The sequence below is a fragment of the Bombus affinis genome, chromosome 8 (assembly GCF_024516045.1).
Source record: "Bombus affinis isolate iyBomAffi1 chromosome 8, iyBomAffi1.2, whole genome shotgun sequence".
Lineage (NCBI taxonomy): Eukaryota > Metazoa > Arthropoda > Insecta > Hymenoptera > Apidae > Bombus > Bombus affinis.
The window spans coordinates 624,224-652,217 of NC_066351.1; the positions used below are offsets into that span (position 1 = coordinate 624,224).

At 41.2% G+C, this 27,994-nt stretch overlaps 1 protein-coding gene across 2 annotated transcripts; it reads left to right on the forward strand.

Moving 5' to 3' along the window:
* Nucleotides 1-1,664: 1,664 nt before the first annotated feature.
* On the forward strand, nt 1,665-27,994 carry LOC126919427 (homeobox protein orthopedia-like). Of its 2 annotated transcripts, none has more exons than XM_050728726.1 (6): nt 1,665-2,147; nt 7,566-7,706; nt 8,550-8,731; nt 22,329-22,509; nt 23,010-23,204; nt 26,714-27,994. In XM_050728726.1, the coding sequence occupies exons 1-6, from the start codon at nt 2,102-2,104 to the stop codon at nt 27,040-27,042; spliced, it is 1,074 nt and encodes a 357-aa protein (XP_050584683.1). In that variant the 5' UTR covers nt 1,665-2,101; the 3' UTR covers nt 27,043-27,994. The 2 variants fall into 2 exon arrangements, with proteins under 2 accessions (XP_050584683.1, XP_050584684.1); XM_050728727.1 differs by having other exon boundaries at nt 1,675-2,147; nt 23,025-23,204.

Genomic DNA, 27,994 nt, shown 5'->3' on the forward strand with positions numbered 1-27,994 from the left:
TCGCGATAATCATAAATTAATTTCTATAACATGCTTATCGTGTAAAATCCAAGAAGCATAGTTGCATCAAAGTATCGTAGGACCTAACAGACACCTTATACTTACTATCGTAATCCTAGAGATAATAATGGTAATTCATCGACAAGAATACGTATGTAGATCGCGTAGGATCGTGTCACGCCATACCAGGAAGATGCGTGAGGATGCTAATCAATAAGTTAAACACACGACGACGTTGTAACGCCAGACTACAATAGTCTAGCATGAACGTACCAGAGTCTCGATCCACTGCCTTTTAACGCGCTTATAATCATCTCTGTGTACGCCCTTGCGCGTAACGATAAAATACACGATTCGATGCTCGTCGATGGTAATCGCTATCTTCCAAGCATTACGGTAAACATGTGCCTTGAATCCTGATAAACGGATGCAAATTTCAAAGTTCGCGTATTTAAAGGTAAGAAAAGTTCGAGAACAAGGTTGCGTCGATAGGCGAGTAAGCAAAGTGATCGCTGGCATATTGTCCCGTGGTTGACGTTGAAAGCGACGCGGCCGACTTCCGTCTTCGCTGGGCGGCCGCTACCTTATAAAAAGGGTAGCTATTGAATTAAAAGGACGTAGTGAATAAAGTGGCCGGGCTACGCGGCAGCGTACAGCCAGGCGAAAGAGGGAAAAAAGGCGAAAGAGGGAAAGGGATAAAATACACGGTGGCTGTCGTTGGTGGCGACGATAGAAACGAGGATAGAGGAAACGTGGAAAAAAAGTTGGAGGAAACGAGAAGGAATCCTGCTCTCTCCTTCGTTCCGTCTGGCCCCGATGCGCACCCTGCAACCCCCTGCATCCACCGGACGCCGTGCTTACCGGCCATAAAAATAAAATTTCAATAAATCTCCAGCAGAGGGTAAGCTAGTGGGGCATCCAGAGGGCGGGCTACTCGCTCATTGGAGCTGCGTCCGTGGCGGTTACCGCCTACCGCAAAACAGAGACAGCTAGACTACAGTAACCTGGATAGAGTTTACCTCGGATATGGACAGCCCCGCCAACCACCGTAGTCCGTGAGCAAAACTCTGCCACTACCGCTTCTCGATTTCCTTCTTTCCTTTTTTTTCTCCATTTCTACTCTTTTCCTTCATCCCCCTCTTCATCCGCCAGACTTTGTTCTTTTTTCCTTCGTCTTCTTCCTCTTCGTCGTCGTCGTCGTCGTCGTCGTCGTCGTCGTCGTTTCATATCGCTTTATCTTTTCTTATATATTCTTCTTCCCGCTTTTTGTCCTGACAATCTGTCTCTATCGGTTCTCCAGTCGCCTAACATTTCCCATAAAGCGTTACCGGAAGTACGCCGATCTCATTGGACCGCTTCACCGAACCTTTGCCCGTCTCTATGAACCCTCTTTTCACAACTTTTAGCCTTTCCAACTTCCTGCCAATGTTACGGATTAAACGTCCAACAGACCAAAAGTATCGAAAGTACCTTCCAATCTTGATCATAAACGGCAACGGTTTTTTGCTCCGGCAAACCATTCTTCCTCCCAAAATCCAGTTTTACATGCGAGAACGAGGCATTCTTAATTGCTTTAAATCGCCAAATCGTCATTCTCAGAACATTTCGCAAGTTCGAAACGCTGTTTCGTATTCAGGTATACGTATCGTTTGCAGGCTCTTCTTTCGACTAAGTACGTTCCTGGCGGCGACGACGAGTCTGAAGCACGGCAGCGATTTAATATCACGCCCACAAGCCGGCTACAGGAGTGAGAACGATCTGGCGCGTGCAACGGGCGAGAAGAAGAGGCCCGCAAAAGGGTGTTTCGCGCGACAGAGAGAGGCACATCGACGGCTATCCTCGGCGGTGGGGGAGCTCGGATATGGCAGCTAGGCAGTCCGCTGTTTGCCTTGCTGGGGCACGGGCCGTTCCATGAACACGTCTCGTCGTGTATACCGCATCTTGTCGCGTTCTATCCACGAGAAATATTCGCAATAAATATTCGCTTTGGTCGTATATAACGTTTCGTAGCACGGAACTTTCGAGGGTGGCTCGCGGTGACACGCGGATTTTCTGTAACCCCGTCCTATCTGTGTCGGGAGTTGCACTCCCTGGGAGCGGCATGCTCAACAACATCTCCGCCGGCGGTTCGGTACACGGTATTCCCGGTAAGTAATGACAGAGATGTGCGACCAAACGGTTTTTTATTCCTCGACGAATCCCGTGTGCTGTCGCTTTCGAAGTATATTTCAAGGAAATTTACGCGGCGAACTTTCTCTCGCGCGATTACACGTACGATAGCTTTCGAAATCGAATCTGTGAAGTTGCACAATTTTCCAGGATGCTTAGCTGCAGGATAACGTTAAGTAGAGATGTTCGAGACTCTGCTGAAATTATTTTCTCTTATGTTTTGTGCTTTGATTGTGAAAAGTGGGGAATAACGTCCTTTGTGCTGTGCAAAGCTCGACATTGATTTGATGACCATCTTTCGCTTTTTTTAGTCCTATGAAAGGGTATGGCATTGCTCGACTTGCGTGTTTATGGTAATTGAGCTTAAGATGGTATTTCGTCGTAGTCCTTGCCGTGAAATGCGAAGGATCAAAGATTTTTTATCGTTTTACGTACAAGTACTTTTCGGTTATTAAATGTTCTATTTGCGAGGACGATGATCTGTGGTGGCAGGTGAAAAAAATCACTTTTTTTTCTTCTCTTCTTTAAACGTGTACCGCAACAGTGTCGAAGCAGAATATTTTTATCGTACGAAAACGTCGAGTGGTTTTGAAAGTACGGCTTTGGAAACTTTGATTCTTAATTGTATAAGTTACGTTATATTCAATAACTTATTCGTGGAAAAGAATTGCCCAACCGAATTCCAGTTATCGGGAAACTTTTAATATCTAAGTAGGTTAAAAATGATATTTTAAGCGATAAACATTATTCTTTTGCATAAAACATATCTGAACTTAAAATCTCCTTTTATTAACGTTTAAAAAGTAACATTAGCCGAAAACATGGAAACGTCAAAAATAATACTGCCATTTACGTTTAAATTTACGGTTGTTAATTATGAAAGAACGATTCATATAATACTAACCACTAAAAATCTGTTAAAAAATAAGCAATTCCACGCTTCTGATACCGAGCGTCCTGAAACGTACACATTTGAGCAATTATACTTGCGAATTATATTTTATTCGTTACCTTAACTATCCCCGTTATAGTATAAAATATTCATAAACTTCGTGAACGATAATATATTCATTCGATTATTTATTTTTATTGTGTGTTGTCAAGCTACGCTCTGAGAAAGCTTTGTCCGACGGCGCGCCTTCCTTTACAACTACATATATGCAAAATATCCAATGTCAATTAAGAAGATATAATCTGAATATTTTAGCAATAATCTTCGTTAATAATTAGTCACCATGCCTCCTCCCAAGAAATATTTCCTACTGAAATTAATTTATTGTAATTATTAGTAATTGTAGTGATAATTAGTAACAAAAGTAGATGAAAATTATGCAAAATATTTCGCTCAGCGCCATTCGAATATGTTATCAAATTTTGTTTGTTCCTGCCAGATACGTCGTACGACATAAAAAATCTGGAATCGGGATGAAACATTTCTACGTATTCTATTCGATTTCTAATGGTTCGAACATCGGTCAATGTTTTTATATAAAGCTCTCAGATTTTGTAAAAAATTTTCCAGAAAATCCGAAAGATCGACGAAATACAATCGCCATTCCCATTCATCCCCATCAACGATCATGCAGAAATTATACGTCGCGTGCATCAAACGCCATAGTAGACTCTCAGGTTTTTGCCTGTCGAAAGTCGCGGTACACAGGCGAAACAGAAGGGAAAAGTTGGTCGAACGATAAAAAGGAAAACTTTGATTCGATAACACGTGGCGGACGCCTGTTCGCTTCTCTCCCGCCCAAGGAAACCGCTTCTCGAGTTTGATGACCTTAATTACTTCAACGCTGATTACATTAGGCGGGAAGTTAAGGAACGATTTAGAGTTGAGACTAGTGGTAGAAACCGAGCAAAAGCACGACGTGTCGGTTCAGTTAAAGAACAATTAACTGTCGATTTTTGTCGCCACGTATAACCTCCTTCGTCTTGGATTCATTTATCGACACATACAAATTTTTTCCACTAAAGATATCCAATATTTTTAACATGACGTGCAAAATATTTTTCCAACCTAGTTTTCCTTTTTTTTTTTTTTTTCTTTTTTTTTTAATCGTGACATTCTCTTTTCACAGAAACGTGACGACGATGAAACCGACTTCATTGAAAGCGTTAATCTCATTTAAATATTAGATCGGTGCATTAATAGTATATACTGTTCGTGATTTTTCGCGTCTAAATGAATATCAGTGAATCGAGTAACGCGATTTATAAATTTATTAATCGAACGTTGAAGAGGATTATACCGTGAATTATCAACTTTTTAAACTATCATTGGTGCACGCAAAATATCATTCCTACGACGCGTTGTTATATATTCGAGACTCATTTTGTCCTTTTCCTGATTTGTCAGTAAAGAAAAAGTAAAATACATGTATATTAGGTTGCCCGAAAAGTCATATTTCCATTATTATATTCGTGCATATTCAATAATTCGATAAACTAATATAAAAGAAAACGCACATTTATTTCCTTATAAAACGAAAGGAGCATTTCGGACAACCTAATATAAATGGAAAATAACCATACGCAAGTGGTTTCGTTGTCTTAGGATGCCATACTTTTAATTCGATTAAATAATCCGATAATCCGAACAGGTAGAATAGGATTAAACAATGATTCTTAGCGTTAATGAGAGGCGAACGGTTGCGAAGCAAACAAAAGGTTGCAGCACTAATCCTCGCGAAGCGGCACTTTCGCACTAATCATATCTTGTTTGCCAATTTTTATCAAAACTCGCCTCGACCAATTAAGCGAATTGAATTTCCCAACTCCCGTATAGATTTAATATTTATTTGCCCCTCTTTATTTTTTGTTTTAAATACCGTTTAAATTTAAAAGAATGGAAACTCTCGTTTATGATATTGCGTACCAAAGGACGAACGGTTCGCGACTTTTGCCACACATACTGTTTCATTCTTTATATAAAATATGCTTTTTTTTTTTTTGTCGCCGATTCAAATTGATCTTGATCGAGACGAATTAAATTACACGGGTCATGGCGCGGATCACATAGTGACAATTCAATTCAACGCGCTCTTTTTTAGTGCAAGCTTCGCAGCTGCGGCACAAAATTGTTGGAAAATTCATGGAAGAATCCAGTATCGGCGTTCCCTCTTTCTCCCGCTTTTTTCATCCGTCGTCGTCGTCGTCTCTCTCTCTCTCTCTCTCTCTCTCTCTCTCTGCCTCTTCATCTCTCTTCACCACTCTTTTCGCTGAAACAAAAATCCACGATGAAGAGATCAAAGGAACCTACCGAATTTTGGATGGGCGAGAGCGACGGTGCTCATAAATACCGGGTCTCGACCAGTAAAATCGAAATAAAATCATCAAGATCCATAAAAATAAAACGAAAATAAAGAACAGTCATAAAGTTCATTCATACGGAGTTCCCATTGAGTAAACGGTTGCTGCACGCTGGTGGTCGCCGAGGATCGTGCCCTTTCTCCGAACCATGCTCCTCGACACTTTCAGATTTCTTCCGCCGTTTCATGATCCTTTCGATTCGTCGACTGCTCCAACTTTTTCGATCATTTCTAATTCACGCACGTCGAGCATGAGATATTTTTATGAATCTAATTTTCGAATCTTATCGGATTTTTCATTACTTTCCTCTTTCTCTTTCTCTTCTTTCCTTTCTATGTTAAAACGATTTGCCGTCTGTATGACCTATAATTCAACGAAAAACCAAGTGAGAAATAAAAAAAAAAAGAAAAATAAAACTTTGGAGATATTCTATCTATTCTATATTCTATCTATTCTATTCTATCGCGAATAATGTGCACGATGGAACGGAAGAAATTTCCAAAGTCATGGCGGACGATTCACAGTTATGGTCAGTGAAACATTTTGCAGTCAATATTCATCGGATATACAAATTACATTAACACGATACGCGCATACGATGCACGAGATATCGGTGCGATAAAAACTGAGATTTGCATAACTTGGTAAAAAGAACGATGATCGTTCGATCTCTCGCGAAAATATGCGGTTCGATCGAAATTTTCCAACTATTGCCGCGATCTTTCCAACACCAGTTCAAATTCCACGCTATTTAACGTTATTATGCGTGTACAGTCGCATTAAGCATTTTGGATACACGCCGGCCCAAACGCGCCGTATGAATCACTATTAGCCGACCGGATTATAAAATATCGATGCAAAACTGCCGGGCCGGTCAGCGTGTTTATGAAACCAATAAAATTCCTTGGTTACTATATTATCGTTCCGGTGCAACGCGTGTGACTTCATAACGTTTGATGTACGATCCGACGCTTAATTAACAGCATCTGTGGTATCGAGAGCAATGTTGCTAACTGCGACGATGATCCTAATGCAGGCGACTTACCATCCAGTGATTTGAGAAATAACAGAATATTCGGGAAATCTTTATAATCAATTTTTGTGCTCCACATTATTGCAAGAATAATATTCGAGGAAACAGATGTTTGATTTATATAAATCTACCTTCCAACGGAGAGGATGTGGCTTTAATAATTCTTTCATTGTTATCCAATAGCATTCTTAGACTTGACGAATCGTTAAAATTTAACGTTCCACTGCCTACATAATATCGTTGGTTTGCTGAAAGATAACTAAAAAAAGCAGGCTAGCAAACGTTAAAGTCGAAAATGACGATCTATTCAAACACTTAATAACGAGAGCAAATATATCACCGTATATATATTTGCTTACTATTGAAAAATAATTAAAACGATCTTTTTCGAGACTGCATAATATAATATAATAGTGCTCTATTTGAACAAAATTGTCATACATCCAACAAAGAAAAATACTTCGCTTTTACGATTAATTTTGCAGATAGGTAACCCCTTGTGTGCCGTCTAAATTTCAACTTGCTGTACCGAACACGATTTTTCCACTTGCTCTCCATTGTTCCTCGAGCTCGTCACTTGCACCATTGTTTATTGATACTCTGAAAAAATCCCTAGATCAGCCTCTTGGAGGTTAGGAACTAGTTTAGTTGATTACGTAATCGGGTTTGACAAAGCACAACGACGCGCGATGGCCGCGCAATCACCGTGTCCCCTGTGCGGGTGTTTCAGTCGTTCTCCACCCACGCATTCTAGAAATTTCCTACAACCACGTAGCTGTGAGTGTCCGCGCGCGCGAACACGTGTCCATGTGCGATGGCAGATCTCGATGTGTGTGTTTGCTCGCCTAGAAGCCAGAGGCCGGTGACGATTCTCGCACCTTCGTGCTAAGTGGTCCGTGCTCCCCTCCCTACCGGCCACTCAGCTTCTGCTCCTATACAAATTTAAACTACATAGAGCAGAAAAGGGAGTGAGCACGACGAGGGGCCGGTGGCGGCCGCGAAGTAACAGAAAACTGTAATGGCTCGTTTTTTTCGCGTTTCGCGTTCGCAGGAGCGAAGGATCTTCATGCGCAGGACCTGAAGAGACACGAGAAGTTGGACGGCGTGCTGGGAGTGAATTTGGGCACCGGATTGTCTGCCGGCAGTGGCCTCACGCTTCATCAGGAATTAATCATGACGATGCCTGGCACGGGTAAGCGTTTTACCGTGTTCGAATCTGTATACCCGTTTCTTTTCTTCTCTTTCATTCGTTTTGTTCTTCGTCGACGGCCAAGCCCTGATACCGTTCCGCTGTAGAATAAATTCTAAATTTCGCTTTCTCCCGTGCAAACTATTCACGGTACACTTGGCCCGAAACCAATGGAAGATCGTATGAAAATCGGCGAATCCAGCCTCAAGCTGAAGAATTTGAAACAATAAGTCCGGAGGGGAAAGATTATGCCGATGATAATTGAAAATTTTAAATGATTCTTATTAACGGTGGACGACTAAAGCATGGAACTTCATTTGTTTGAACTTCTCAAGGGACAAATTTATGCATATAATTGAAATTCATGTAACAAGACTTCAGCGATTTTATTAAAAGATCATATAATAAAAGTTCTCGTTCGTATAAAGTAGATTCAACCATAAAGTAAAAGTTTATTTAATCAGACACTGACCAACGTTTCGTTTAAATAAACGCTGTCCACGTTTAAACGGAGTGCTACTGTCCCAAAAAATCAAAATGGGAAAGTATATAATGCAAGAAGAAGAACAAGATTTTATGCATATATTTTACAAATGATCATTCAGATTCCCCCAAATTCAACGAAAGCCTATACCATTTCTATCGTAAAATCATGTTCACTCTACTACCTTCAGTTAGAAGGTATCTTCAGTTAGAAGGTACCTTCAGTTAGAAGGTAGTAGAGTGAATAGAATTTCACGGATTCTTGATTAGTACACTTTCATTTAATCGAATTATTCATAAGCAAATGAAGGCAGATAAGTCTGATCGAATTGAACAGATTGAAAAATTTATTTCCTATCATAGGAAACGCGGCTGCGATTGGACAAGGTGATGACAAACCTGCCAAGCAGAAACGCCACCGAACGAGATTTACACCGGCCCAATTGAACGAACTGGAAAGGTGTTTCAATCGAACACACTACCCGGACATCTTCCTCAGGGAGGAGATAGCTGTGAAAATTGGCCTCACAGAAAGTCGAGTGCAAGTAAGTTTCGCAAACCATCCTTACAGTTTGACGATATAAACTTCTGATGAAAAAATGCTTCAGACAATATTTTCATTTTTGATCAAATGCTCGAATAATTCTGAGAAAACAGCCGAGGCTAACGAATTAAACACGATGAAATTCTTTCCCAACAATTTCTCATAATATCTCAACCAGGAATTCAAGCCGGTTGCTCGATTCTATGTCGTTGTTTGAACAACAAGAGACACGTTTAATAGGCATAACTAGGTGGTACCGCGAGTGTCTCAAAATCAATTTCGCTGGCCTACCGTGGCTTTTCGGATTAAACTGAAACTTGGAGTAGCGTTAAGCCTTCACCCTACGGGGTTTCGAATTTTGGTGGACTTGGACTTGCTGTGGGGTAGCCGCAAAACTTTCTCCAAACTTTCCGTATCTCTGTGCGTACACCAAATTCAAAGATCATTGGAATAACCGCGAGAAATTGCGCAAGAGATCACGTTACCGAAATTTCAATCATTTTTAAATACCATGCAAATTTATTCGTATTTATTTAACTTGTCCAGAAGGATATTGAAAAAGTATCTCAGAGGATCTAAATATTATAATATTCTATCGTGAGAATATAACGATGAATCCCTTGTACGTGTATAAGCAAGGTATCTGTTGCGCTAATGAGATATTTAAAGACATGGGAAGTATTTAAAGGTCAGATAAAAGACAATGAATCTCGAGAAAATTTATGATCGCTATTAAAGAATGAAGCGTGGACCGAAGCTTTAAAGCGGAAATTGATAAAACCGATACTCGAGTCTTGACCAACGAGATACGGTTCGCGCTCTTCCCTCTCAGCCAACAACTGGCTGCAGCTTTTTTAAGTCTCCGGGGCACGTCTAGAAAAACGAAGCTAATAGAAATTCATGAAAATTTTATTCGCAACTCGGAAGCGTCAGTCAAGCCGGGCGTCGTGCCGCATATCAAACAGTTTTTGCTCGTCTTCTTTTTCCCGTGTCCACATGCATGCATGTGGAAAACGACACTCCTACCGGAGTCTTGATATTTTTCATACGATGGTTATCAGGAAATTCGTTCGCGGTTATTACGAACGTTAATCTCGCGGTTCCATGACATTACGATCGACGTGCTCCAAATATACACGACGACAGCAGTTCGGATCGTTTAAATCCACAGATTATTTTCGTCTACTGATTTTCTTCGTTCCTCAGTCAAACGTTCACCCTGAACCCTCGCCCTCCCATCGGATCAACCGATGGCGTAATATATCCCCTAGAATTTCTTTCGTTCTTGCTCGAACGTCTTCTCTCTATATTCTTCGTCATCCCTCCACTCGAGAAACGTCACGATGCTTTCGAGCGTAGCGTAACTTCCTATTGTCGAGTCGTCGAGCCTCGAACATCCGGTATAATTATTAAAGAACGAAGGAAATCACTAAACGGACGACGAATCGTCGGGAAGGGGAGGGGGCAGAGTCGTCGATGCGAACGAGAACTCGTCGCAAAGCTATACCTCGAGACGCAGGTAGATACGCGTTGGGGAAGTACGGCGGACAAGCCGGAGAGTTGAGGGGAAAGGAGAGAAAAAGAGGGAAAAAGAGGGAAAAAGAGGGAAAAAGAGGGAAAAAGAGAGAGGGTGATCCGACGGTCGGTGCTCGGGGTTGCTGGCTGCCTAATTGAAAGAGGTTTTCCATGGGCGAGGGTAGACATCAGAGCGAACGAAGCGTTTCCAAGGAAACCCGGCGGCGGGCTCTCGTATGGAGAGGGCCTCAGGCACCAATGGGGCTGCTAGGGAAAGGCGCCGGCGCCCAGCGTCGCTATACTATCGAGCGTCGCTATCAAAGATTTCTTGACTCGCCATGGCGGACCGCCGTTCAACATTTTTACGAGAGCTAGGCCACCCCCGTTCATGTATCGGAGTGTGCCGCGTGCACACGTGGCTCTTTTGCGCCTTGTGCATCGCGAGCATTCATTACCTATCAGCGTTTTCGCATTTTATTCCTTTAAATGGAGATGCTTTTCGATTAATTGTCATTCTATGTCTGTTTCGCGAGAGAACGGTAAATATTTGCTTTCTTGTTTGCAATATTGACTCTTTTCAGTTCCAAAACTCTATACTTTTAACGGAATTGTTACTATTTAGCTGCGATAACAGTTGCCTCGAATTTTCTTGGATACAAGAGAATTCGATAGAACGATTGTTGTAATCTTTTAAAGCCGATATTTTTAGAGCAGTAATAGCTTTTACGTGTAGCGACATAAGCTACTTATTAAGTATTAAGAATTAAGAATTAAAGTGATCAACTCTATTGTCAGAGTTTTTTCATATTTTAATATAGAAACACGTAATTACCGTGTACTTGTTCGAGAATCAAACGATTAACCTCGGTGGCTTTATTTCTACTTGAATCGTGTATAGATCTTATCAAATATCGTTAGAAAATATAACAGTTTATGGATAAAGTAAGCAGAAAAAACGTGAATATTCGATATTGCGATAATACCAAAAAAGAAAAGGGTGCAGTTCCTACTTTCTAACCGGATAAGATTACTTCTAACCAATTGGAAAGAGGAAGAAATGCTTTGCAAGTAAAACTATCAACAATTTCACAAAATACACGTACTCGATTCGTATAACGAAGGAATGTTCGATTCAGCGTAAAGAAAGAGAGGGATAAGAACGATAGCGAGTCAAACAATTGGCGCGAGAATCGTGGAACGCGAGTCGCTATTAAATTATGTTCTTAACCAGGTAATTAGCGATACCGACAATCGCCGAAAGAATACTTCGCTTATGAAGTTTTTAGAATTTCCAGCGCGAACAATCGGCACTTTTTAATCGAGCGAAACAGAGTCGGAACATGAACGGTAGTTGCGAGGCTACGAAATGGATCAGGGGAACGGCGTCGGACGTAGCTAAAAATTAACCAACGACCGGTTTTAATGCGATGATAGCGTTGGCGGAGGAAGCGGAGGAAGAGTTTTCTAATTACCAACAAAATACTTGAAATAGTGTAATGAAATATTACGATTTATCGATCTGTTGTAATTTATTACTACTTGAAAAGAGATGTAATTGCCGTTTCGTCTCTAATTGCTGTTAATTAACAACTATTACATTGCTTGCACGATAACGCATTCGTCGGAACTGCTTTACAATCAACAATTACTTCGGTGCGGCATCACGTAGCCAATCCCCAGAATTATGCGATGCATTCAATTAGTCGTTAATATAATAACCTTTTCAATTGTGGCACTCGTTTAGCGTGACCACGGTCAAGCGACCGGCCTCTGTCTGAGATAAACATCGGCCATGCAATTTTTATCGTGATAATCGGAAATTTAATGAAAGCGAGGCCAGTTCGTATGAAAATCCGTCTCAATCAGCAGCAATAAAATAATCAAAAGCCGCTAACTTTATCGTTAAAAAATTCACGCGCCCCTCTACTCACCTTTCACTTGGTTTAATTAGTAATAATGGATGTAATGAATTATACATTAGACCGACTTTTATTATTTCAAATAAAATATAAATACACCCTTTATTTGTCCTTTCTTTCATTCACTTTGCTTATTTTCCTTTCTCGCTTATTTATTTCCTCTGTTCGTTTGCTGTTTGCGATTGATCCTCTACACCCTACCAATCACGTTTTCTATATTCCCATATTTAAAAAACGAAACGCAACCAGATAGAAAGAAATGAACATAGAAGCGGAGGAAGGAACGGATTCGATAGTCTCTCTCTCTCTCTCTCTCTCGATTCGTCCTACGATTTTCGTTTCTCGCGAACCATTGTCTGTCGCGGTCGATCTACCAACCCCCTTCGATCCTACGAATATTATATTGGAAATAATAAAATCGTGGAGTGCGTTGGCGCGCGACATACGCATTACGCGGCCGTCCAGGGAAAAATGCCGCATCGTCGAGCAAAAGTTCGACGATATTCGAAAATTATTCGTTGCAAAACGGCGATTCGACGGCTATAAATAATTTCACAGCTCTCGTGGATGCGCGAAAAATGCCATCTGCGGGGAACGTCCAAGGGCTTTTTTTCATCCCTTCTCGAAACCCTGTGTTCGTGACCAGGGGTCAATGGCTCTTTTTGTGTGCGCGCGCTCGTTCGCTTACACGCTCGTATCGTTTCCAGCTCTCGCGTTTCGTTACATGATTTTAGAAACCTATACACAAACGCACCGTTCCTTACCGTCAATCATCTCTAGAATATTAATTAACCGATCTCGATGCTTCAAATAAAGCTCAATCATTGGTGGCGGTGCGGCGATGAACATGTCCGCCAACCCGTACGTGATCGTATACGCGCGCGCACACGTGTGCCCACGTTCAGACAAAAAGCTTTTTTCAGCCAGACATTTATCGCGAAGCCGACAGTCTATTTTCGGGGACACGTATTGGCGCTTTACGGTTTTAATTACGCGTATTTTAATCCGCCCAGGAGACATTTTCTGTTTCCAGAGCGGCAACCGCGGAACGAGCTTTATTAGACCTGCACACAGCCGATTTAAATTTAATCATAATGAAGAGGCGATTAAAATTGCAATCGTCCACGGAATAGAACCCATAGCGGCGAGCAGTTAACGTCTGCTAACAGGCATTTAACTTAACTGCCTCAGGTAACTGCCCGTTTCTAGGCTGAAGGGTCCTTTCGATTACTACTGCTCAGAAATTTTATGGGACACGATCTTCCGTCGATAGCCGCAACCTGTACGAAAGCTTCGCGACAAAAAGTAGGAAGAACAGAAAAAAAAGGAAAAAAAGAAAAAAGAAAAAAGAGGAAGAAAACGGGGATCCGAGGGCGAATCGTTGTCGCTGAACTATCCCATTATGCCGATCGCTCGTTTTCCGCTCTTTCGTTCTCCGTTACCCGTCCGTATCTCCCGAAAAAGTATTCAAACGTATTCTTAATCGTGGATTAATGATTTATGGACCTGAACTTACGACTTTGTTCTCGGGGGTTTGCTTTCTTTTTTTTTTTCTTTTTCTTTTTCTTTCTTTTGCTGATGCATTCCTTTGATAAAAATTATCTGCCGCGAATCGATTTTTATCGATTTTGAAATTACTTTTAAAAATTTTCGATGATTATTTATTACGATTCGGATAATATTTAACAATGCCAAGTTACGATTTAAACGTTTCTACAGATGTATTTTTCTTCGTATTTTCCAATTATAGATTATATTTGAATACTTAAAATTTGAACAATTATTTCTTCTATTATTCAACAAAGCAATAATACGATCCAACTGCAGATCATGTTTGAATATTATATTTCAACTCGCTTGGTTACGATTACACTCGCTCGATAACACGAAAAATAGATTCAAATAACGTATAATGAATTCGACTATGAACCTCCGTGGCCTAATTAAAATGATGCAAGTTTGAATCTGTGTCTACGCCGGCTAAAAGTCACATATGCCGTTGTGAGAGACGGTCTATGGTGGCGGATGTTGGGTATTGCTTTCAAAGTATCCCACGGGAGGTGGACGAATGGCGGTGTCATTCGACCATCCTTTGGGACAAACAAGTGACTGCACCGAGGGTAAATGTAGTTCGTTATTGTCTTGTCCTGAGAAATGGGAAATGGTTTCAATGTACGCTCGCAGCAGCGGAAAGCTCGCGACGCTCGAGACTGAACTTTCTTCGATTTATAGCAACGAAATTTACGATTCGCGCTAGCGATTCGAATTTAAACGATAAACCTACTTCAACGAATAAAAATGTTCGATCATCGTCGTTCGATTAATATCACGTGACACGTGTTGAGAGAAAAGGATTATTCAAAAAAGAAAAAAATACGCAAAAGGGCAATATGGAATTATGGGCTCGCATTGGCGGGCATTGAATCGAGTATCGAAAGCCAGGTATGATCGATATGCAATTTCCATCTGCAAAATTTCCGCCCGTAAACTATCACTGATCATTTACCTGGATGCGTCCAGCGTATAACCAGACACGTGTACGCGGCAATCGAGTGTTTTACGATGGCGCATCAAACATGCGCGCGTCAAGTTTCGCCGCATCGCGAATCACTCTCGATCACGGTTCTGTCCCGTGTTAAATCACTGCCACATTGTTTCTGGCCCGTCTGTAACGTATGAACGTCATCGAACGAATATCGAATACGCCCCGACGGCGAGACGTGTCCGGAAAATAAATCAACGTCCTGCTGGAATAAGAATACACTGGCGCAACAGACATTAGTCTAACATTAGTCTAATATTAAACATGAAAAATGTTCGCGTTTCGAAACATCTTTAAATATATTGCTAAATAATGGCATAGACGTGTGATACTCCTGTGATAAAAGTATGATTAAAATATAGACGGTAGTAAGTTTCTTTTTAGATAAATAAGAAAATATAGTCTTCTGTTTAAGTTTACCATTCGTACGGAAAAACATTAATTGTCCAACATTAACAATTACAACTGCAATCTACACACGCGCTCTGCTATGATATTAGCACGACTAGCGCTGTCTCACCGCGAACGTAACAAAACAGAAAGCATAACCGTGAACAACATTCGTGCAAATGTCCCGATGAAATAGTAAAAGTTCAAAGAGCACGAGATGCCGTCTAGTAGTAACCGCCAACGTGACAAACGCTTCAGCCTACGCGACTCGACGAAGATTCAACGCGTCTGCTATGCAGCAGCCTATGCATTTTAAGGGAGGGGTGATTTTTAATGCCGTATAAATATGCATAGACCGCGATATTAGCTCTTACGTGTCGTCGGCCGAAAAATATCACGCTGGGTACTGAACGCACACGGCTGTAAACGCGCACACAAGCGAATCAACTCGTACGAACACGCGGAGAGAAAAGCATCCCCGTGTACATATGCGGCGGCTAGATATGGAGGAGAATTGGGGTTCTCAATGGATAAACTATGTCGCAGCAATGACCCTAGGGAGCATCATCTAACGCCCATTTTGTTATGACGTCTACCGGTCCTGAATAATTTCACACCCGCGAAAATACACGGTCTGCTAGGGTGGAACCGATCGTCACCCCACCAAGTCCTGATCTTCACGCTTAACTTTCAGCCATACAAGATGCACCGGTTCAAACCATTCATGCGATTTTAGTAGGAGTTTCTCTCTCTCTCTCTCTCTTAGTAAGTACAATCCTATGTTCTTTATGAATTGTTCTTAATTGAATTATTATCTCTTAATTAAGAGCAAATCAATTTTAATTAGATCAATTGAGAAGCTTGTGAAATTTTTCAACAATTCGGATAATAATGAATAACACGGTGGGATTGATGTTATAGAAAATGATCTATATGTCTGGACTTATTGTCGAATTGAAATTAACCGGTTCTATCTAAACTTTCGTCATTAGATTCACAAATTTATGACCCTTTTCTGATATAATTACATATGCACTCTGTAATTATGTAACACGATGAATATTTTGTTCAGAGAATTGAAATTTAATGAACAGTATATTGGCAAATAGCTTTGGAACACGTCTATACTGGTAAATAGAGGATCTGATTGAAACACTGCGGATTCTATACGGCGCGATTGATAGATCGTTCACCGGCGGAAGTATAATATAACGGCATACAGATTCTTGCGAGCGCACTTACTTCAAAGAACAAAATCCAATTCCACGAGCAATTCGGGCTAATTTCATGACAGGCATCCTAAGCTAACTATATTGCATCCGTGAAATAATAATAAAGTATAAATGGATCAAGTTTACGGTTCACCGTGTCTGCGAGAGCTGCGAGTATGCGTTTTATCGGTAGTTGCGCAACCTTTATGAGGTTACCCGCACTACGAGCAACAATGTGCATCTCTTTACTTTAACCTTACTACCGGTATCTCGAAACTGACTGGGAGAAGTGCGTCTAAAGCAAATACAACGATATAACAGAATTTTCTTATTCGTAGTATGTTAACTGTTAACTGTACCAAAAAAAAAAAAAAAAAAAAAAAAAAAAAAAAAGAAAAAGAAAAAATATAGGGAGAAATATTTAGAATTGACGTTGCTCGAGTTTGCGGGTGATTCTCGAATTTTAATTCCGTCGTGACGTTAGATCACGACGATCCACTAATGGCGCAACGAAAATGTCCCTCCTGACGACGTAACGCAACATGAAACAGTAGGCGGTCTGGGTAATGCGTCTTGCCACCCTCGGACAGGAGCCCGACCACCGTCATCAATCAGGCTCGCATCGTGCCAACTTATGTAGTATTTATTTTCATTAAATATTAGTCGCCTCCGCCATCAGGCTGGATCCCATCGTTTTCCCTCTCTTTCTTTCTTACATATATATATATAATATATAGAATTTTCCTTTTAAATGAAACGAATTAACAACGAGATCGTAGCTGTCAACGATCGAACGAACAAATCGTATTCGTGAACTGTTACTGGAAAATATTAGTCGAACATTGATCGAAATTCAAATTCAATATTAACCACATGTAACTATTTTACGATTTTTAATCTCGAGAACGAAAAAACGAAAACATCGATCGAATATTCAAATGTCCCGACCAACTCTGGAACGAATACCATATATATAGAAAATTTTCGGCTATTCATTGTCAATTTGTAATTGCCGGTTTGACTTCCGACGCTTTGATTAATTTCGTCGTGTCTAAACTATCGACAGTAAGGCATCGATGCAGTTTCGAAAATAGCAACGTCATTCGAGATTTGACGTATCGAAGACTGTCTGATCAGTGATTGTCCGTTTCTACTTGGCGCGCGCGACAGAGTCCGAAATTTCACGATATTCGTCTTATTACGATCGAGTGGAAAAGATTCATCGTCGAGGGACTAGAGAATGGCGGGTGATAAATTAAGTTTTCATCGCAGAAACGCTTCAGCCCTCGCAGGATCCCGAAAAGTCTAGCAAGAGAAACGTTATCTCGGCTCGGTTTTGCGGCGATTCCAGCCATTTTTCCGCGAAGCGACTCCAACTATTCTTCAATGGCGTGCTGAAAGCTACTTCTATATATCTTAGGGTCTTGGGCAGATCCCGCCGCTTGCCTTGATGGCAAGCTCAATTTATATCAGCGTCCGTTGAAACCCCCTTTACGAGGTCTTCCACCGCCTCTTCTACCTCCTAAACCTCACCCTAACCTCGAGCCACCGCTGAACTCGCCAAACCTTGCTTCTTGCCACCTCGCCATAGAACCCCCTGAGAGCTCGAAAACTCTTTCCTCGGGTTAAACTAAGCTATTCGCGATTGCGCCGGAGAAATCCACGCGTTGAAATAGAAAATCGTGCTCCAATATACATATACACCGACTACTTATATAATATATCCTGTACACAATATACTAAATAATCTTCTTTATTCGTTGACAACTTGATATTGGTATTATTAAAGACTAAATTTACGAGAGTCGATTTTTCTTTCAACTTGTCGCTTCATCCGCGAGTTCACGTGCATACGATGAATCCCAAACAGGGATAATCGTTTATGCAAATTCAGTGTCAACTGGGTAGGTGGCTGGATCGTCGGATAAATTTAGCCGGCATCGATAGGGAAACGGCAAATGTCGTTTGATAAAACGCATAATTGACTACATATAGCAGTGTCCTAACGAATCTCCATATTTATGGAACATAATCTATCTTCGGACTTTGAATTCCGAAACGATGGACAATAGGAACGAAAAATGATGAAAAAATGTTCTTAGTGTCTGTGAAAACGTGATCGAGTTTTCAGTAAGCGTTTTCGATTATGCGTTTTACTTGAACGTCGGCTGGCAATCATCATTGCGACTGATGCTGATTATTCGAAAGCGTTTGTGTTCGTTTCCACCCTCGCCGTGATTCCAGGTGTTTCCTGGGAACAGCTGCCGCGGCGCACGCGCCTCAGCAACGGCGATGCGGTGATTGATCAATTTTTAAAAAGCAATGTTCCTAATTGACCCGCCGGCCCGTCTCGAGCTCAGGTATTATGGCCACGAAAGGCATCCGTCGAGCAACCTTAGTCATCGAAAGGTGTGTTCTGCGATTCGATCAATCCAGTTGCCTTTCTCACAGACCCTTTGCCTATTCGGAGCACCTCGGACGGTGTTAACGGTCGGCTGCTCAAACTTCTTCGTTAAATATCTTTTTATATCCTTTAATCTTATATCAACAACTTTAATAGAAAGGAAATAATTTTTAAGGTATGAAAGATAGAAAGTCTCGCAGTTTGTGCGTTGAAAGAATTTCATCCAAGGTTGAGATCGAAAGGCTGAGCTTCAGATTGATGCATAGAAAACTTCTTCGATGTATCAGCCACGTTGAAGAAGAAGTAATTTGCTCGGATTTATGATAAAAATATCAAATTCTCATAACTCGTTGGTCACGTATATGTATATCCAGAATATTTATGTGATTTTCCTACATAAATTTAGATGTTCAGGAATAGTTTCAGCTATCGAAGAGTTGTGGCAAACAAAAATATAACATTTATGGGAGATTAAATATATCTCCTAAATTCCATCTAGGCAATCTTTTAATGTATGAATTATTTTGAAGGAAACGGTAAATGAAAATTTGTAGTAATCACATTCTAAAAATTGACAATTCTTCTAAATTTGGAATAATACAAGCATTTAGTTGTTGGAACGGTATAGCGGACCAGGCAGAAGTAATTTCTTTGGTTATGGGAAATATATGACGATGTTTCGAAGAAGAAGACATTGCAAGTTTATAGCCCGAGATATCCAGGTAGTTGAGCAACAACCATTCCGTGATTATATTATGGATTGTGTAGTACGTTGAGTAGAACTATAATATCATCTGTTTGACGTCGTTTAATGGCGATAGTGCACGATTTTTAAGATAGATGAATTTAATGATCGCTGATCTATCATACTAGGTATGCAATTAATGCGGGAACATTCTCGCTAACCACCTTTGTCCGCGTGTCATCATAGAGAACGATAGTTTCATTCCTGTCATAGTGCGGCCAGTATCGTGATATATGTGTAATTAACACAATTTCATAGATATTCGTGATCATCGAAACGGGTATGCTTTACATAAACGTAGAACGATTCGACGATGACGATTATTAACAACGGTACGATAGTGTTTTATCATGATTGAATAAAACTGAAATAAAAGCTAACATTTACTCTATATTCCAAAGTTAATTAAATAGAAGATAGTATAGAATAGAAGGAAGTATTATAACTATGACATCCCAATATAAATCCGAAGAAGAAACTAAAACGTTTTTTCTAGCCATTTTCAAGCAAAAGGATCATTATTATTTGCAATAATTTGTATTATTCAGATATACAGTAACGTATAGAGTACACGTGATATTCAACAATACACAAAGCGTCGAATGTGAAATACTCGCTAAATGTCTTGAGAGCGAGGCAAGTTTTTATTTATGTTTCATTTTTCTAATTTCACACATAAACCGTGAATTTGCATAAATGTCTATTCATGACACTTTAAAAGGAAATTATTAAACAAAATGTTGCAATTCCGACGACAGAGAACAACAAAAGTGTTGAATCGATTTAGGTGACACAAACAACTAGTTTGGTGATTGTCCGGCGCTCAGCATCCAATATCGTCGACGAAAGCTCTCGTTTTGTGTGCAGTTATTTCGTAACAGGAGTCATTAGCATTCACCTGCGTTAATTAACGGAAGTTCTGGCGCATGTATATGCAGGATGCATCAGCCATGCGTAAGGGGAGGCAAAGAGGGGGTGGAAGGGGGGGGCGCGATAATGCGGCATATATACATCGACAGTCCCTTGTGCTTTTTCCCTCTTTTAGTTTGTATCGTCAATGCTCACGTGCCGTGTAACAGCAAATTATCCACGGGCTTTTAGCTGTAGTTCTAGCGTAGTTGTGCCGTGAAATCGGCGCAACCACGCCCGCGAATGCCGCAAGAAATACCGACAAGACGAACGAGACCGAACAAAGGGGGAAACAGATTTTGCATAATTTTCGCGATGGTTTCCTTCAGTGAAGAGGGGAGCGAAACCGAGCAAGTCTTGCCAACTCGAGACAAGAATTGGTAGGACGTTACCGACGATCGTCATGTGTGAGATTTCGATGGATAGTATTATCGCGAAACGCTGCGCCAATGGTCTATAGACACCGATTCGATCCCAATGCACTTAACACCCATCCGGCTCTAATGCTATTCTCTCGTCACGAGCATTCATCCTTGAGTTGCAACAGACGTGCCAGATGTTCCTAAGCTCCGCCAAATGAAGCAAGATATCCCGACATAATATCTCAAACATCGAAAAGTACCGTATCCGAACAAAAAAATAAAACAAATCATACTGTATTAAAAATGTTCCCATAAAATCTACGATCATCGAACATTTTAGATAATTAAAATTGTTGAACACCGTAATCCTACTTACTTCGCACTATGCATAAGTACATTTTACTGTTCTAGCGTCTTCTGAATAAGACCAACGTAACAGAAAATTCGCGCACAAATTTTGCATTACGTACGAGTAACCCGATACGATAGCGGTTTTCATTCTATCGTGAAACTTAGCGACCCATAATAAACCGTCTTCGTTGGAGAAATCCGGCGATCGCTTTCTGGCAATGCCTGGAGTACACTGGAGCGTGTAAATCCCATATATCCAATTAGATTCGTATAATCCCTACATGTTAGCAGAGGGTGTCTCCACCCCTCGGACTGGCTGGCTGTTTCGTTCTCTGTTGCCCCCGGAAGCAGCCACGGTTGCTCCCACAGGTAACGCGTTGCTACGTGTGCGTCGGAGGCGCAAGCGCGCATCCTACTCTAATGCTAAAGTACTAATTTATGGGCACATATGAGATGGCTATAGCGCGCTTTACCGTGCCAGGAAAGGGACTGTAGTCCGTGGAACAGGGCAGTGGGTGGGGATGTAGGACGAGGGTATATCGGAGAGCACAGGGGTGGGCTTTGCATGCGATATCAATAAATCAAGTCCCCGGGACCCTGGCAGCTTAGGGGGCCACTACGTGGCCAGAATCAACAGCTCATAACGTCGGCTAATAGCTACTCGCCGTGGGGTCGAAGATATTGTCGTAACGCCCAGGGACATCTTAACGTCTTGCCTCGAATTTGCTTTCGCGCGATCGTGAAAGAATGGCCCACCAAAAGAACATACTATTCGGAACACCGATTTAATCGTATCACGAGAGACAAATTTATATGTATAAATTTATACGTATAATTATGAATTTATATCGGTAGACGAAAAACAATTAACCATAAATAGTTTCCAATTTCTAGTTCTAGTTTTCGATTCACTTTAATTATAGAGATAAGGCGACTGCGAGGCTTGCTTTCACGTAGGCGTGAAAGAATCGTCCGCCAAGAGAATATACGATACTAGGAATACTACCAGTTTAGCATAGTAGACATAAGCGAATTTATAATTATAGACGGAATATAGAAATTATCGTAGGTTTTGATTTCTAATTTTGCTTTCAGATTCACTCAAAGGTTATACGCGTAGTAAGATTACGGGTATTGGAAGATTTTTCATTTACCTGTTACGATCGTCGGGATCAATGTCCTATCGAACAGAACAATTCGAATCTTCATGCACGATAGGATAAAGTTTGATGGCGTTTGTGCGTTTCCAGGTGTGGTTTCAAAATCGTCGAGCAAAGTGGAAAAAACGGAAGAAGTGCGGTCCAGTTTTTCGTTCGCCGCCAGGTCCGTTGCTGCCATCGCACGGCTTGCCTCCTTTTGGACCGATGAGTTCCGACCTTTGCGGTGCTGGAATGTTTAGCGGACCCCCTGAAAGATGGACAATGGGAACAGGTTAGTTCAGCGATGGTTGTTTCAGTAAATTAAATTTTCCATAGAATATATATCAATACGACGCACATCTGTTTTTAAAATTAAGATCGATCAAGGTTCAGAGTATCCTGTTAAATTCGTATCCCTGTTAAAATCGTCGGAAACGAAGGATGGAAAAGCGATCGCGAGTAGATTATTAAATCTACTGGCAACAAATTGCCCGGTTTTATCATTAATTATATTCAATTCGTCGTGTCATCTCATTATCAGGCGTTTCGCACGCAGTTACGAGGGAGACACGTTGTCTTAAATTGGCGACAGTAGACAAAGTCTCGACAGTATTCCGCTTCTAATTTAATTTCGTGTGTCCATTGTGCCGGACGGGTTAAATTATCCGTACGTACCGTTGGTTTTACAGCTGTCCGACGATTCGTATGTGCCGTTGCTCATTCATTTCCTTGATCGACAAACCCTTGGTTGTTGCCCTTTTTGAAACGAATCATGCGGCTGTTTGATTAAAGCCGCTTGTTTTACAGGTCTTGGACAATTGGGACAAGGAGGCATGGGAATGGGTGGTTTCGGCCAAAGTTTAGGACAACTTGGTCAGCAAAGTACGGGAAGCCTCGGCTCGAGCTTAGGTCTTGGTAATTCTGGACTACCGATCAGCAGTCCGTCGCAGGCCGTCTATCAAGCCAGTTATGGTCTAAATTCCCTTGGTAAGTTAACCTTATGCATAGATTATATTCACCTAACCTGCAACCCAAAGAGGATTCTTTAGACGTAATCAAGTTCGTTTATAATTTGCTCTCGTTTAGGAAACAAGATTGTTTAGATTAGATGTTTCGTGTTACTTTAATAGAAATGGAAATTAATTGTCGAGTAAAAGCGAATACTCTTTGTACAATGTTAAACCGCGAGTCGGAGTGAAGAGAAGGCCGATCATATTTATGCAATTTTAAATGACAACTCAACGTTTTACAGCACGTGATTCTATGAGGTCGTTGGAAACGGTATTCCAGGGATAATAAAGTTTTATGTGTTAGTCTTTAAAACGGTGATTTAGACTTGGCTCGATCACAAACGGATCTTTTAAGAGAGGAATATTTTGTCTATCTCGAAAAAAGACGAATATTAACGTGCCGGACAAACGCAAACGCTTATGGGCGGTTCGATAATCGTCTTGCCAAACTTTTGGACCGTGGCCCTCTAAAAAAGACGATGTGCAAACAGTATCGAGGAACCCGGTACCTCTTTGACGAAGTCGTTAAACGTTACGGTGCATTATCGCTCGAAGGGGTTATGCGCCTGCATGTAAGGAATTTGAGACAGAAACATAAACTCCGTCCTCTCGTCTGTTTACGCAGGCAAACTTCGAGCCTGGTCTCGCACCTAGGTGCGAGATCTTTCGCTGTATGTTTACCATAACATCCCGATGCAACCTGTCTTGGAGTTACGCTTCGGCTTATCCAGGGACCTTGTACCTTCGAAGTTGCTTCGGAAGACGAGACGTGTGTGAAATTCTTTGTCTCACAAAATTCTACCCATCGTACGAGTTCGGTCTCTCTCTCTCTCTCTCTCTCTCTCTCTCTCTCTCTCTCTTTCTCTTTCTCTTAAATACACGGGTGATACGGCCGAAACGTTTTAAGAGAACATAGGCGCGAAGAAACTAAAGAAATGGAAAGACAAGTTGAACTATCGACCAGTTTTCTGTTTCTTTCGTAGTTACTTTGACGCGTGGTCATTAAAAAGGGAAAAAGGGAAAAAGGAAGATTTAGAAAACTTTGTACATAACGAAATAAGGGTTACTTTTTCTGACTAGATCTTATTAAAGGGCTGCCCTAAAAATTCCAACAATTGTCACAACGAAATCCAAGACCATCGCTATTCGTTGCAAAAATTCGACCGTCCTTTTTGGTATCTTTTTCGATTATCCGCTTTTATAATTTGCTTAATAATTTATAATATTATATCAAATCTAGAAATCACTAAATGCATATTGACACGTATAAATGGATTAATCCCGACAGATATATAATACCTACACCGTCCTCTGCCGAGGTCAACAACTCTTAAGATCACTTTCTGCAATATACATACATTTTTTTTTTTTTTTTAGAAAATCCTGCTATTCGTCGGATATCAATTCTCGTTTCGGAGAGCTCATTCATACATAATTGTCTCTACAGCGACCAAACGATAATTGAAAAGGAATAGTTGTAATAAGGCGAAGCAACGTTATAAATGCGTTCGAAAAAGTCATTAAAAAAAGATTCATAACCGGATACGACTTCATAAAGTTTTCAAATGATCTCCGTGTATCCCCTTTCGTATTATATTTGTATCATCATTGCCTGTCTAGCAACTAGGTTTACCGTGTATCTTCCGATATTGTAGTATTCCAACGAGGCAACGATTCGATTTTATCGAAATCTATTATTCGAGACGAAATTCTATTAGAAAGGGTTAAACCGTGTAACGAAACTGGCTTTGTGTGTAGCACAATTTCACAATGTACGCACTAATGTGAGCGTGTCTGAAACGCGAACACGTACCTGTGTACATACGTAACACGTACAAGGTGTCAATTATCACGTATTATCGCCGCGGGGCAGGTAGCGTCGACCAAAAGGAGAGAAAAAAATGCCGTTCCACAGACGTAATTCACCGTCCGTGTGATTCGTGTGATCTCGGTTTAAGGTGGACGCCAATACTTGCGAGCATGAGCCTGACCGCAGTCAGTTATCCGCTTTTACTCGTTGGTAATGCCTAGGGCAAACACCTTTTAGTGAAACGTCTTATTTTTTCGGTTTTCGATGATGATTAGCATCGAACGGTAGCGTGGCCGAGGTTTGCCGGTGTTCAAGTCGATTACGAAGCTCTATTTTGTTTATTCTCGTCTAGCAGCAGTGGACGAGAGAACGTCTATAAGGTGTGAATTAACGTGGCCGAAAATGCCCGATTTTCGAGTTGCGCACGACCTCCTCAATTCTTTCCAAGTTCCTATAACAACGACCTATTTCCACGAATGGGATTTACTTATTAAATCGATCCTTCTTTCATTCCAAACCACGAACAATCGGATACTATTCTTAATAATAAGAAGGATTCATGGAATAACTCGATGCAAATCGAATAACTGGTCTCAGCGTTTTACGAAAAAGAAAGATTCTAAAAAAGATGTTTCACAACCCCACTGGTTCGAATTGTCGCAGAAATGGACAAAGAAAGACTGTATAATATCAGGTGCGTCGATGCCATTAGCTATTCCATTCTTCATCGCTAAAAGGGGCGGGCACGAATAGTCCTCCGCAAACTTGTACTCGCGCCGCAATACCGTCATAAAAAGATCCCTTTTCCCCGTTGTCTCTCTCGGCGAGCCCACCAACGTGGCGCAAGAAAAGGCGGAAACGACTTTACGACACCCGGTAGCACACCCCACGCACTTTGTAAGCCTACTGTATTAATATCTCCTGCGAAGAAAGGAAACGTTCTCTCGTGCACCTGCGTTATCGCACCTGTAAATTGCCATATCGCTACCTGGCCCGACTAAGGGATTCTAGACTGACTATTCTAGACAAACATTCTAGATAATCTTAAAACGAGGTCTATAAAGTGAAGCGCCGATGATATTTATTTTCTATAACATTATAAGCCTAGGTCCGATACAGACAGGCGGGGCCTTTTTCTCGCGTCTTGTTGCAGCGCTAGCTTATAGTTATACAGAAGATGCATTTTCTGAACAATCAAATTTCTTATGATATCGTTCTACATCGATCGTAGCTACATCGTTCTCTAGATATTTCATTCGCCAGAAGGATAGTACATCGGAACACGCATTTATCATAACCATAGCCTTACGGAGCAATGAATAATGCACACGTAACGACACAATAACGTTCACCGCCAGATATGTGACAATCGTGCAGGTACACATATACAATATATCGTATGAAGACTGCAAAGGAAGAACATGATTCATACCTAAGCCACATTTTTGTTTCTTCTTATATCGTGGCAATTATAAAATAATAAAAGAATTTTATTCTAAATATGAAAATAATGTCGTCCCGTTATTTTTAAATTATTCTTATACGAAAAGAATATGATTTGCGCATGTATCACATGTTCTTCTCATACAGTCTGCGTCTGCATCGGGTCTTATTCGTAAATGAAAGAAACACAGATGAAACACAGACACTTGGAAACATGATATTGCAACTTTCAGGGGGTGTTCACGTGTCAGCGTCCCGGGGCTCACCGCCAGGAGGATCCAGCGTGGGCGGTGGTCAGGGTGGCGGGTTGGGATCGGCCTTGAACTGCGGCCAGGGCTCGCCTGGAACGACTTCCGGCAGTGGAGGCGGTGGCGGTGGTGTTTCCTGCGTGGCTGCCGACGTGAACGCAACCGAGGCGTCGGATTGGAGAGGCGCCCATAGCATCGCAGCGCTTAGGCGTCGTGCCTCGGATGCGTCGCAGCAATACAGTCCACAGCCACCGCCACCACCCGCAGGACCTCCTCAATATGCCCAGGATATGGAGTACAATTCCGTTTACTGAGGCCCTGCCAGTTTTACCATTAACTCGACGATAAATCCTATCGGGGAAATGTTTCAAGGATTCCCTTCGTGGATGGTACCGAACGGTCAACGTGCAGGGTAAATGGTTCGAAGTAACGCGTAACAAGAGGGAAGGACACATTGTGCCAGGATGTTTCTCTCTCTGCTCCTCGTTATTGTCACTCGGAAAGCATGCATCTCTGTTGGCCACGACAGGTGTACGATTCCGATTTTTAGCGATTTCAACGACGGACAGCGTCGTAGCACCGGATTCTGTCTGTTGAGATGGTCCCGATGATGATAATAAGTATTCGTTGTTATGTTATTTTTGTTCTCGAGTTATGTATGACTAAAGAAGAAGGGGAAGAAAAGAAAGAAAGAGAAGGAGGAGGAGGAGGAGGAGGAGGAGGAGGAAAAGAAGAAGTTGGGTGAAGGATTTTCATGTTACGTTACTGAACTGACCGTGACAAAATGATAAATTCAAGTTACACAATGGACATGTATAGAAAGTTTGTCACTGTTAGAAACTAAGTCAACAACAACGAATTTTAGTTGTCTCTATGATGGTTATAGAAGACACGTACTATTAATATTTGTTTTATTCTTGCTTGGCTGGGTCAATTTGCAATCATGAATAGGATTCAAGCGACTGTAAAATTTCAGCGGTGATGCTGATGTCCGTTTCTTCTGACAACCATACGTGTGATCGTGATATTTGAGAAAAGTGAGTCGTTGGACTGAACAAGTATGAATAAACATTGCGAAGGTCCTCGAAAGATGAATGATGTCAAACGCGCGAGCAACTAAGAGAAAAAGGCTTCGTTAATTAAAGATGTAACGTACTAGTGACTTCTTCGAGAGAATTCGTGTCACATTGAAGCTGTGCAACGCTGAGAAAATGCAGTGATCACTTCATATAGTATACATATATTAACTTTATCACGGATACTCAT